This window comes from Musa acuminata, chromosome BXJ2-7 (assembly GCF_036884655.1).
Source record: "Musa acuminata AAA Group cultivar baxijiao chromosome BXJ2-7, Cavendish_Baxijiao_AAA, whole genome shotgun sequence".
Classification (NCBI taxonomy): domain Eukaryota; kingdom Viridiplantae; phylum Streptophyta; class Magnoliopsida; order Zingiberales; family Musaceae; genus Musa; species Musa acuminata.
Window position 1 is genome coordinate 1,978,907 of NC_088344.1, and position 13,127 is coordinate 1,992,033.

General features: G+C 39.9%; 1 protein-coding gene across 2 annotated transcripts; it reads right to left on the reverse strand.

Moving 5' to 3' along the window:
- Positions 1-1,732: 1,732 nt before the first annotated feature.
- Positions 1,733-6,652, reverse strand: LOC135616571 (transcription repressor KAN1-like). 2 transcript variants are annotated; one of them, XM_065115893.1, is made up of 6 exons: positions 4,944-6,652; positions 4,730-4,806; positions 4,176-4,212; positions 3,921-4,086; positions 2,328-2,394; positions 1,733-2,185 (listed from the first exon to the last, which is right to left on the reverse strand). In XM_065115893.1, exons 1-6 carry the CDS (start codon positions 5,791-5,793, stop codon positions 2,072-2,074), a joined length of 1,311 nt encoding a protein of 436 aa, XP_064971965.1. In that variant the 5' UTR covers positions 5,794-6,652; the 3' UTR covers positions 1,733-2,071. The 2 variants fall into 2 exon arrangements, with proteins under 2 accessions (XP_064971965.1, XP_064971964.1); XM_065115892.1 differs by having other exon boundaries at positions 2,328-2,397; positions 4,944-6,651.
- Positions 6,653-13,127: the final 6,475 nt, after the last annotated feature.

Below are 13,127 nucleotides of genomic sequence, written 5' to 3' on the forward strand. Positions count from 1 at the left end.
TTAATAAGTATGATTGAATGTAACTTAGCTCAATCTCAAGTGTAACTCGGTGAACTTCCACTAAAATTATTTCTAAAAATTTTATAATAATTAATTATCAATATTAAATATTTTTTTTTGAATTAATTTTGTTATCGAGTGTAACTTGATCAACTTTTATTAAGCCAACTCAAAATTTCACAAAATTATTGTAATATGATTCTAAGATAATTAGTATTATTTTTTTACTTTTTTAAAAATATAAATATAATAATTATTTATTAAAATTAAAGACTTTTTATAACATATGTGATCAAGTCATTTTAGTAAATGTGTGAGAGTATTTTTGTCTAAATAAAAAGGAAACACCATTATTATAAACAATGTTAGAGAAGAGTCATTATACATCGTATCTATATAATGTAATGTAATTATTTCCCCTTATTCATAATTTTTAATCCACATAGTTACTCTAATGGTGATATACCCAACAAATCGATCTTAGGTTAATTAGGCTAATTTATTTTTAGATGTCTAATCAATTAGTTTGGTTATTATATATTTGATTACTTATATTATTTGAATCATCTTCTTTATTATCTTTTAAAACTGTCTTCGAAGATTTAGGTGGTCCATTTTAACCCTTGTAGTTTTGGTCATTAACCTTCGTTATGGTTTACTCGTATCTAAAATAATTCATATGTTTTCAAAAACATAGTATATAAGTTTCTTCCGTCAAGTCTGAGTTAACAGACATCAGAGTCCACTTACTTAGAGCTGGTAAGTGACATCTGATATATCTAGCTTTTCAGCTCCAGGGTGCATGCCACTACGTCACCCACTACGATCCCGATGAGTACCACCAAACCTTATAAGTCACATCTCCCATAATGAGTCAGTATATCACGTAAGTAGCCTCCTCTTTATTATTGACAACCTCCTTACTACTAATAACATTTTAAAAAAATAATAAAATATTATTTTACTATTTATAGCCCTAGTATTATCAATTTTATCTTTATCTTTTTTTCTTCTTCCCCATAGCCCTTTATTTCATTCTCACTAATGTTACTTTGATGTCGTCCCCCCTCTATCAATGTTATCTTTCGAGAAGGAAGAAAAAGAAAAGGATGATGAGAAGAAAAAAAATAAGAGAATATTTATGTCCATTTATAAATAAATACTTTAATTTTTTTTAAAAAAAAATTAAAATGAGATTATAAATAGTAAAAGAAAAGTTACAAATATTAATCTTAGATTGTAAATAGCAAAAAAGGGGCTACAAATGATAAAATCCTAAATAATATCCTTTTCTCTAAATGTCTTGCACCCAAACCTAATCTGGCTTGCACATGAGGGGGACAACCATATATTCTATCCAAATATTTATTACGTATTTATCTGTCTATCCAATTATTCACCTATCTACCATTCTATCTTAAGCGCTGCGTGACCGAAGCCCAAGTCCAAGACTTGGAACTCATTATTAGGCCCTCTCATATCATATCAAAGACTCGAGCAGATGATAAGAAGTTTTAAGAGCTCAAGCTATTAGGAAACAGTATATCCAAACACCTGCAATAATAAGTCCTCAGCATGTAAAAACCTTAGGCATCATCCACTGTTCGGGGCTATATGGATATAAACATTCGGTGCAATAGTATGCCTCGGTAGATACCATCGTGAATAGTATGATTTTTGAATCACACAACCATTCCATTTCCATTTCCATGGCATCAGAGTATGACATACGTAGATCAAAGATTTCACATTCGACCATTGACAACATTCTGGAAACGAGGAAAGCAAGAATATGATGCTCTTGCCTCACAAGAACAGCTTTACTTTTCCTCGTGCATGTAAATGACAGCTTCCTACCATCACCAACTACTTCAGCTTTAGTCATCCCATGCACACGACTAAAGTGTTCACACAAAAAGAGAAAGGAAAAGAGAAGAATTCGTAGTACAGCAGGAGTTACATTGCTTCAGTCTATCTTCACGCTTACTGATCCATGTAAACCTCCGTACCTCTTCGTCTCCCTGTAGCAGTAACAGTGGACCAACATATCAACTCACCCTATCGCATAGCATCAAACGTGCTCCGTCGCATCCCAGTCCGGTCTCCCTAATGTAAACTCCAAACTAGGGTTTTTGTGTTCTAGATGAGCTACTTGTGAAGCATTGGATCGATAAGTATCTCCATCCTGCAAAAGCCACGAATCCACAGTCACCTCACTCGATCTATCTTCTTTAACTTTTCATCTCCAGAGAGAGAGATAGAGAGAGAGAGGTTTTGCATGCGTCGTTACATAATCGAGTGATGGAATAAAAAGGTAGCGAGGAAACCTCAATATCAGAGGAGAACTCTGATGGCCGAATTCCATCACCTGCACTCGGTTGCTCCCATGCACTTCTGCTGAAGATAATAATAAATTCCAGAAACAAAAAACATTAATTTGGCATCCATAAAGAAGAATCAATTAATTACCATAGACGACGGCATGCTTGTTGTCATTTTGAGGATCGTATTTGGTATTATTTATCATCTCGTTGTTGAAAGAAATACAATTCACAAAGTTATAACTAATGAAACTATGAGACTTTAATCAAGCAAAAGCGTTTATAACTTTTCTCAGTAATTAGTAATTTATGATCGTTCATTTTTCATGGCACTGTATTCTTGAGAATGTCGAGTCGAATGTTCCATCATGGCCTAACCAAATCGTCATGTATATTATATATAAGCATTAGTTTTCAGTGTCATATTTATGCTGTCTCAAATGTATATCTAGGAAGCTGTTAATTATAAACTAAATTTCCTGCCTCTCTCACCAAAATCACATATATGAAACTAAACTTAACATGCAAATAGTAGAAACTAAACTATCTGAGATTTTAATTTTTCCTCTTTGATCAATAGCTAATTCATCAAGAAATGTGCTTAGGAATCATCCGTAAGACACAAATGACCTTTCTAACATCATGGGCCTCTCTTCTCTAATGTGAGATCATGTATATCTTCATAACTCGGCTTAAATAGGATCAAAAATCTTCATTTTCAAATGGAAAGAGATAGCGAGAACAAGGCCAGTAACTGGTTGCTGAGACTTGAAAGCAGGAGAGATGAGCCAAACTGGGGAGAAGAATAATGAAGGAGCTCATAGTAGTGATAATGAGCGATGAGATATAATGTAAAGTTCAACAGTAGCTATGTTGATGAATGCAAACTTTATTCAGTAGAGTGAAGGAAAAGCTCTTGTACAAATTCAAGGCGGGTTGGAGGAAAACCGATAGGAATTGGCAAAGAAAGAGAGAAGAAAAAGGATGAGTGTTTGCTTGGCCTACACCTGAAGAATACAAACTATTTGTAGATATTAGGGCACGTCAGGTCAAAGCACGTATCTGGAATCACAGCCATGCATCGAGAAGAAGGAAAAGGTCAAAGCAGAGCTCGAGAACCATTAACATGCCACTGTAGGATAACGCAATAAAGCTGAAGAGAGAAGGATGCTGGAGACAAGATGTATAGGGTTTTCTTTTCCTATCTGACAACATACATCAGCTGCTGGGATAGACTGAGTAGGGTCTCTTGTCAGGATAATCTTGTCACTAACGTGCGTGAAGATTGGCCACGATGAAAGTAGAATGTTACTTGATATGATCTTAGAACTTGATCGTGAGGTCCGAACTTGTTGTTGTCTTGCTTTGTCTTTGCAAACATGGCCTCCAAGTTCACGAGTACCATTCTCTCCCAGTGAGATCTCAAACACTGGAGAGGGGGGGACAAAAGCAAAAGCTGCCATGAGACCCCTCCCCCTTTTGTTTCAGGTATATGTCCTTGGCAGTGGATCCCGGTAAACGAAACCCCAATATCATGCGGAGCTATAGTACACCTACTGCAAAAGATCAAGAGAACAAAGCGAGAAACTGTAGGCTTGCCTTGATGAGTTACTCCATCGAGAAGTGGTGTTGGTAATGCTGGGAGGGAAGTCCAAATCTTGAGTTGGTTTAGTCCCATCCGACGCTCTTTGCTCCATGAGTTGTCGGAAGTTAAGATCGGGGTTCCCTGCAGCGAAATCTTCTTCACCGGAGCCATCCGATTGACCTTCGAACAATGCAGATAACCCTTACGTTTAAGGCGTCCGAGCAGAAGAAACGGAAGAGAGCTCACAAGGGCCAAGCAATATGAATTACCTGGGGGCTTGTCAGTGGTCTTCAGAGTTCTATACATCTGCAGAGGCAAGGTTAGAGCAATTGCACAGATCAGTCGAGAAAGAGAAAGAAGGATGTAAGTGGCACCGTAGAGGAAAAGAGGAAGTGAGTTCACGAGACAGTAGAGGAAAGAGGATAAAGGAAAGGAAAAGAAATATGCAAGAATTAGACCTAACTGCAATCCAAGTGACCGGATCTATTCTTTGTTTGCAGGGATCTTCTTTTCATGGGTTCTCCTCACCCTTTAACCACGAGGTTGATGCTTTGTGTGAGGTTTAAGTTTGGAGAGTTTGCATCATTGTGAAATGATGACAACTTTTTTTTCTCTCTCCACTGTCTCGTGAATTTGGCACAGTAGCCGATGGACGCAGAGATATGAATGACTGAATGAATGAGTGAATGAGAGAATAGATGTGTCTGCTTCTCACAGAGAAAACGGCCGTACTAAGAAACGATGACAGGAGAAACGAGGGAGAAGAGAGAGGACAGAGGGCAGTCTTAGCCGTAAGTAACCAACAATATTATGCAGATGATACCTGCAAATGGCTCTTGACATGAGCGAGAGTGAGGTCTTTGACATCCATGAGCTCCAGCACTGACTTGGGGGTTGCCCCTGAGAACATACATGTCAACCACGATTAATCTCTCAGACTAATTTTCTTACGATCGATTTACATATCTGAACATATGTGTATATATATAAGGAAAACACATCAAAAGTATTGAATGAGAAAGACATCCGTGGCATACTCTCATGGCCGCCGAGGAGCTCCACGGCATGGACAAAGCGCGCATGGAGCGTGCTGGTCCACCGCATTCGCGGTGCGCGAATGTTGCGCTTCGCTGGGAGCTTCGGCATGAACCTGGACCTCATCATGTTGTGCGAGGCCTCGAACGATCCGATGCCATACTGGTTGTTGTAGTGGTAGTGCTGTTGCTGGGGGTGGAAGAGCTGCTGCTGTTGCTGGTTCTTGATCAATAGGTCGGGTGATGAGAGCCCGTTGAGCCTCGTCGGCGGAGTGGGCAGTCGATGGTATCCCGAGACACCGCCGACCGGGTTGAAGAAGGACGACGCGATCGTCCCCAAATTGGACGATGAGGCTGGCGGGGAGCAGGTCGGTGGAGAGGGTGACGATGACAAGCACAGGGAGGAGGGCAATTGAGGAGGAGAATAGGATGAGACCTGGTTGTATATCCCGATCTTGGGATCGACATGGAGGAAAGGGAAGGGACTGTTGTTGTAGATCGGGATGCCTTTGATCGGCCTCGAGCCCTCCATCAAGCCCTCGAGCGCCCGCTGGTTGCTGTGGCAGTGGTCGAATGGCAGCGGCGACCTTTGCACCGTTAACCTCTGTTGCCGCCACGGGCTCTCGGCCTCCGACACAGCTGAAGGATAGGAGAGCGAGAGCTCGGTGTACGCCTCGTTTCCGCCGCCTGTGTGCCACTCGACGGCGCGGATCTCCCGGTGAAGCTTGTCGTGGTCAGCGCCGATTGCCGCGTCGGCGTAGGAGGAGGAAGCAGCGTTCGGGGGGCTGATGTGCAAGGAGAGATCCGGCGACGAGGTGGAGATAGCTTCCATGAGGACCTCTTCGACTGGCATTTCTATTCCCTCTCCTCCTTTCTGTTTACTTTTCTACTACTTCCTGCTGGATGGCCGACTGCAATTGCACATTTAGATCCACTCTAGCTGTCACTTCCTAGTAAATGTATTAAAAGTGATTCAGAGATAAGAAGAGAGGGTGAAAGAGAGGGAGGGAAGGGGGCGGAAAAAAACTCTCTCTTCTGTTGCTTAACAGAAGAGCTAATAGATGGAGGCCAAGTGCAGAAAGGATCTTGTTTTCCTAGGGGTGAAGCAGACCTAAGAGGGACAGTGAGGATTTGGAGCCTGTGCTGTATCTGTTCGCTACTTAGCTGATAGATATGAGGAGTGCTAAAGAACAAAGGAGCATGTAGTGCTCCTAGGTCTAGGAAGAAGGACCAGTTTAGCTAGTTTAGAGAGAACAAAGGAGAGAAAACGAAGCAACAGAAGAACGAATTTGTTTCAGTCCTAGTTCTCTCCTAGGATAGAGATGAGGGCTTTTGGAGAGAGAGAGAGAGAGAGATGAATGTAGACGGTAGTAGATGATGGGGGGACAGAGAAATTGTAGTGTTTTGGTGACCTTGAGGGGAGTATATATGAGAAAATGACACTGGAGAAAGGACTACTGGAAGAGAAAGATCCAAACTTCTCTTCTGTTACGTTTCATTCGGAAGAAGAAGAAGAAGAAGAAGAAGAAGAAGAAGAAGAAGGGTTGCAAAAAGAAAATAGGAGAAAAGTAAAGAGGGGAATGAGAAGGCTCGTGCGGGGGATTCCTTTCCCCCACTGACTCCGCTTGTGGACTGCAATAACTTCTACCTTTCTCACTCCCATCTTTAACGGAGAAAAGAGAGGGGGGGCAGTGTGGTGGGGAGAGACAACTCCCTCTCTCTCTCTCTCTCTCTCTCTCTCTCTCTCTCTCTCTCGCTCATATTAAATGGATTAGTATGAGGTAGGTTCCAATGTTCCATGTATTTGCTAAACAGCAATGTGTCTTCCAGTCTGCTGCTTTCAGCGAACAGTGCCGAAATATTGTCTTATTCCCAGTTGGGGGATTTTATTGCACATATGGGCTGTCTGCTGGTCGAATACAATGTAATGTTACAGTGCATCGACTGTGTGAGCGGCAGCAGCAGCATCTCTTTAAGGCTTTCATTGCTATAACCTGTCGACAATGATCAGCTTAAAACACTAAAAGAGCCAGCTGAAGAAGAGCCTGTTGATGATGTACTTACCACTCCATCGGTTGGACCTCCCTTGGTTTGGACTCAAATGGTCCTCCACTGATCACACCCCCCCACCATTGCCTCACTAATCAATGAAGTAGGCTTCGTCAAGGAGAAGGAAGTTAAAATGCTGGTCTAAGTTGATGCAAACAAATCACTCCATGGACTCTGTCTCTACTCCTCCTCTTGTCATCCCACTCACCGTATGCAGTTTCCTCAGCTTCCAGATTTTACTTGTTATCAATTAGGCTTGTCAGGTGCCTCGACATAGCACCGTTGACCGAAAGGGCATTTGTTTGGGTGACATATGTGGTCGAAATGTGTGATTAGTTTAATCACAATGATTAGTCTAACACCAAACACCACCAACCTTGTAAGTTCTAATTCCCTTTGCAAACTCCCAAAAATTCTGTCCCTCTCTTGCACCACCTTGTCTAGAACTATTATGTCATATGGCCACATGTTCACCTCCCTTACACCAAGTTGACTCTCTCCATTGCTCCTTCCCACATGACTAGATTTCCAAACCCCAAGAACATACAAAAAAGAATAGGCTTTTCTTCTTTGGAAAGTACCATTAGCCCTCTTTTAACTTGAGCTAATAGACGTGCCATAGGATGCACCTTGAGAGATGATTGAGGATTCAGCTAGTGTCCAAAGTTTCTCCATCTCCAAAAGAACCTAGGAGTTCATATCAATCGATAACTCAAGGAAAAAAAACACTGCATGCGCACACACCCTTGCCAAAGGCCCCCCCCCCCCCCCCCACCCCCCTTCCCAAAAAAAAGGCTCATTTCTCAGTGGGAAAAGAAACACTAGCTCGGATTCCCAAGCTCCGAGAAAGCCATGGGAATATAAAACGCCTATAACAACTCTTTGTCACCCGAACCCTATGCATGGTGCATTTATGAGATTTGAAATGTCCTTGAATCCCAACTTCAATTCAAGACAGTGATGCCTCTCTGCCTTATGTGATTCCTATTCATGCATTTCAAACTGTAAAAGATACATACAGCAGGGAAGTAGCTGGGTGGGGTGGGAGGGATCGATTTACTGTAGCAGCTTAAGTTTACATTTATCAGGTGTCTGCTTCTGATTTGAATATATATCGCCAAACTTTCTTCATCAAATCTGACATTCAAATCATGTACTATTTCTCTACACAAAATTCCATGCAAGATTAAAATAGCACATATATTGCTTTTTTTCTCGCAAAGAATTATGGTCAATGTCAAGGTCAACCAGAGCAAACATGATGCTTCCATTTAGCTGACACCGATGGACTAAATCTCTGACACTCAGTAGTTCAAATATGCTACGCTAAGTGGCTTGACTTTGTTCATTAGTTTACAGGCGATCGATTTGACCACCGAGTGGGTAGGCTGCTGTATGACTTGGTTCATCTGATGGTCCGAGAACCAGAGGGGAAATTGCCACCAGATGAAGTGCGGTCGCTGCAAAACATTTATTCCAATATGTCACTTCCTGATTCACATAAACCCTGCTCCGAGAGAAGCTTCTCAATGCAGTAAGAGTTTTGTTCTATTGCATTCCAGGTGATAAAAGATGTCTCGCTTTGGGATTTCACAGTTTACTGCTCTCACCTTCTTGCTGTCAGAGAAAGTAGCCCTCCGATATACTTCCATCTGGCCATTTATTTCTCCACAGTACCGCCACAATCTTTCACACATCTGATCTGCATGCCAATCGAGCCACTTGAGAGAGATTGGTTTCTTGATCGAGCTACTTTGATCAAAATAGTATGTGAATTATTGAAGATTTACAAATCAACTTGCCTGGCTAATTCTGGACAATATGATCATCAAAGCACTGTATCCACTTTTTTGATAGGGTCAATATTGACATAAGTTGACACTTGCAGTCGAGTAGGATGGTGTTCGTTGTGGCGGTGGTGAGGGATGAAGTTGAACGCCAACAATGTAAGATCTGAGGAACATAGACCTCGATCGATTACATTACATAATGTTCTTACTGTTGTTATTAATTAGGAGCGAGACATATTTTCCAACCATATTATTATCCCGCATGCAAAAGTAGATGCGTGGGGTGTGGACAAGCCACTGTACAAGTTGGTCAGAGAAGGAGAGGAAGCGCCGTGGAAACGGGTAGGACAGTGAATGGGATAAAGTGAGACAACTCTATGCAGATGAGCTGTTGCATCGCGCACGGATCCATGCAGACCTATTACCAGATGCCATATGTCTCCATGCAGACATTCTTTAATAATTGACGTCAAACCTTTGGGATTTGAGAGAGAGAGAAAGAGAGAGAGATGTGGACTGATTTGGAAGAGATGAAGGAATGTGATGGATGTGAAGAGAAGCGGGATTCCCGGAGGTCAGCATGAGTCCAAGAAATCATCACATGACTTAGCTCCATTCATGGTGGGTGTGTGTGTGTGTGCGCTCGCGCGTGAGAGAGAGAGAGAGAGAGAGAGAGAGAGAGAGAGAGAGACGATGGAGAAGCGATTGGAGAGATTAATGGTGGTAGTGAAACCCAAAGCAGTACAATTTGTTATGGTGCAAAGCTGTACGTGCTGCATATGATCTCACGTAGATCGTGACACTGCATGACCACTCGAAGCACATCCCAAGAACATTTGGGAGAATGAAATGCTGCGTAGATTCTGCTTCTCGACTCTTAATTGTTGTTGTGGGATCGAAGAAGACACGCCATGTCACGCCTTACGCCATGCGCCCCATCTTATTTGGCTCTTCCTATGCCACTAAGACTAGAATTGGTGTGATCGAGGTGTGCTTCGCTCGGAAATGGTGTCTTCCGCTTATGATCCAAAAGCTCTTGCATAGATCATGCACTGCACATATCCTTCTGCCTTTGGAAATTGATAGAGTGGTGAACCATTTCTACAAGCTACAAAATTTTTGGATCTTTGACAAATTTATATGTTGGATTATATAAATTATTAGGCGAATTTTGGGAAAACCATCTCATTTTGGTTTTTTTTTTGTGTTTTCGAGTCAATAATATCTTACTTTTCTTGTATCCCCAAAATGCTCGTATAGGATAAGCTGAAAAGACTCCTGTCTTTTGCATTCAATTGATCTAAGTCGATCCGATTATAGTGTTTTTAATAGGAATATGATGTTTTTGACATATATATAAAAAATACTATAATTGATGAACAAAGATTCAAAATATAATGCAAACTAGCTTATTATCTTTCGATATTTCAAATAGGTATTTCTTATTGATTTGAAAATAAAAACATGTAAAAAACTTGACCTCTATATTAGTTACAATGCTTTTGTTACTTATACAAAAATATTGTAAGCTTATACAAAAATATTATGGCTTTGACGCAATAACTCAAATATAATAATAATTTATTACCCTTGGTAGGGTTTCAAAAAGGGTTTTTAAATATAAAAAATAAGAATATATATATAAAGAAAAACTTAACTTATATGTCAATTACAATATTTTTGGCACCTCCAAAATAACACCATAAGATTATATATAAAAAAATATTATAACTTAATTAATTTTACATTATGGATAGACACTTTTAGGGAAAAACAAAAGGGGATAACCCAAAAATAAAAAAATAAAAAATAAGATCTTTTCCAAAATTCATCTTAAATTATTTTACTTTAAAACATTTAAAATTATAGAAAACATGTTTTCTACATGAGAATTTTATTTTATTTTCTAAAAAACTAGTTCTCCGATTTTTAAATTTTGTAGACTTCAGAAAATAAAAAATATTTTTTTACTTTTGGTAAGTTAAGTTTCTCATTCATTTTCACAACTATCTCCCCCATTGCCACAGTGCTATGTTACTATTGACACCGGCATAATTAATATACTCATTATTTCATGTCATTCTCATTGTTACAATACCTCATAATCATCTCCATAATTATCTATCTTCATTTAATCTTTAGAATCAATTCATCACTATGATCAGCATCAGCACCCGAATAATAATTATTGTCATTGGTATCATCTAACTACTATCGCAATCGCTTTGTCATCATCACCATCATAGTCACAGCATTTCACCATCTTCAACCGAAGACCATAGCCACTCTCATTCCACCACAACTTACATCACCTTAATGTAGTTGTCACCATCTTCACTATCAACTTCTACCTACAACTATAGTCATCTTCCTGTTACCATCATTGTCACTCATCTCCATCATCCAAGTGTCACCAATATCTCTTCCCCTCTATATATATATATATATATATATATATATATATATATATATATATATATATATATATATATATATATATATATATATATATATATATATATATATATATATATATATCTCATGAATATAATCACTGCTTTAATCACCACTTACTTCTATTGCAATAACCTACCAAAATGATTGCCATCATTAACTTCATTAATACCAACATCACAATTAAAGATAAGAAAACAGAAAAGGAAAAGGAGATAGTTTCCTTTTTCTCAAATGGAAGCAATAAAATTTCAAATCAAACACATCCTACAAGATTGAATCTAAGATTTGTATTTTTCTTACTTTGTCAAACAGCTTCTATCTTGAGGCAAGGAAGTTCCTAAATGATGATATACTTTTTAGAAATTTATTTCAATATATTTAGAAATCTAAATAATATATTGAAATCAAATTATAAATAAAAAAAAAGTTTATCCAACTTTTGGAACAACAAGTCCACTTCAATCTAGCTGCAAATGAAAAGGACCAGCACAAAGGAGAGGAAGCTCATTGCATTGGGATACAACAAGTACAGCTTCTGTGCCTCTGTTTCCTTCCCCATATGACCTCTACCATCTTAGTCAATTGGAACAAAAATCTTTTACACAGATTCCAAGTCATTTAAACTTCCCATTTAATGCCTAGCAACCTTGTTTCTTTTTCCCAAGGACACTGTCCATCATCCCACAATAAAAATGGTGATGCAATTAAGTAACAGAAATGTGTCCTGTTCTTAAATATTTGTGCATCTATATGTGTCCTATAGAGAGGGGAGAGGTTGATGGAAGTTGGGGCAGAGGAATGGAAACAAAAGTAAATGAGTTGAATGATGGAAGCCATCATCATTTAATAATTTCAATGTCCAATAGAAGACAGCCAGCAGTTATATTTTGACTGACACCTACTGCCCACCCCCATTAATGTCCTCCTTTTGCCTCATCTTTATCTCTTCCTCACCACACATGCACATGGAAGGATGCCCATATTTTGAACCAAGCCACCATATCTATATGAATGACTCAACACCATAATGTCCTCAACAAGTAAATATCATTCACTGTAGCTTATGTCTCTGTTTTCTGGATTGTCATTTGTCAAGCATTTACCTCTCTTGATCTTTGTATCTATTTACTTAGGCAGAGGAGAGCAATGTATCGATTAGCTAAAGCCTCAGATTTAATCACCAGCTAAATCTAAACCCTAATGTAGGTTAACAAGGCTCTGCAACATCAATTAATGTCGACGCTTGCAAGCTATGCTGTAAAACCCATGCATGTATCGTAGCCTTTACTGTAACATTGACCTGCAGCCATGGCTTTCTCCTTTAATTGCACGGCCATTGATAAAAGTGAGCGGAGAACACATTAGCTGGTGGGGCAAATGTTGTCGGCAATCGGTTGTCAGACGCCATCAGCTATAATGGAGCAAACTGTGGAACACTTGCAGCCTTCATTTGCGCTGGTCTTTAGGCATGAATTCGAGCATGTCATTCTCCCGGCGACAGGAGCGTACGCACCTTCTTCCGCATGCTTGATGGAACAAAACGCATCGCTGCATTAAGTAGATGAGGAAGAGAGAGAGAGAGAGAGAGTAGCCACATGCTCCGACGTCTTCAATGCCGGCAACTGTGTGCTCGGAGATCATTGAAGGCTCCTCCAAGACCCCTACCGAGCTGTAGCTGTCACGGAAGCCTACGGACAACCGTGGATTATTCTCTTCCACAAAGCGAGCCAAGGATCGTTTGTTCTCATTGATTTCGAGCTCATCGCCTTCTTGACGAAGGATTTGGAATGTTAGGATGCAGCGGAGCCTGTAGCACTCAGTTCCTTGACTTGTCTACCTTGTTGCCATGGCCTCATGCACGCCAATGCAGACAAGTCATGGTGCGACGAAC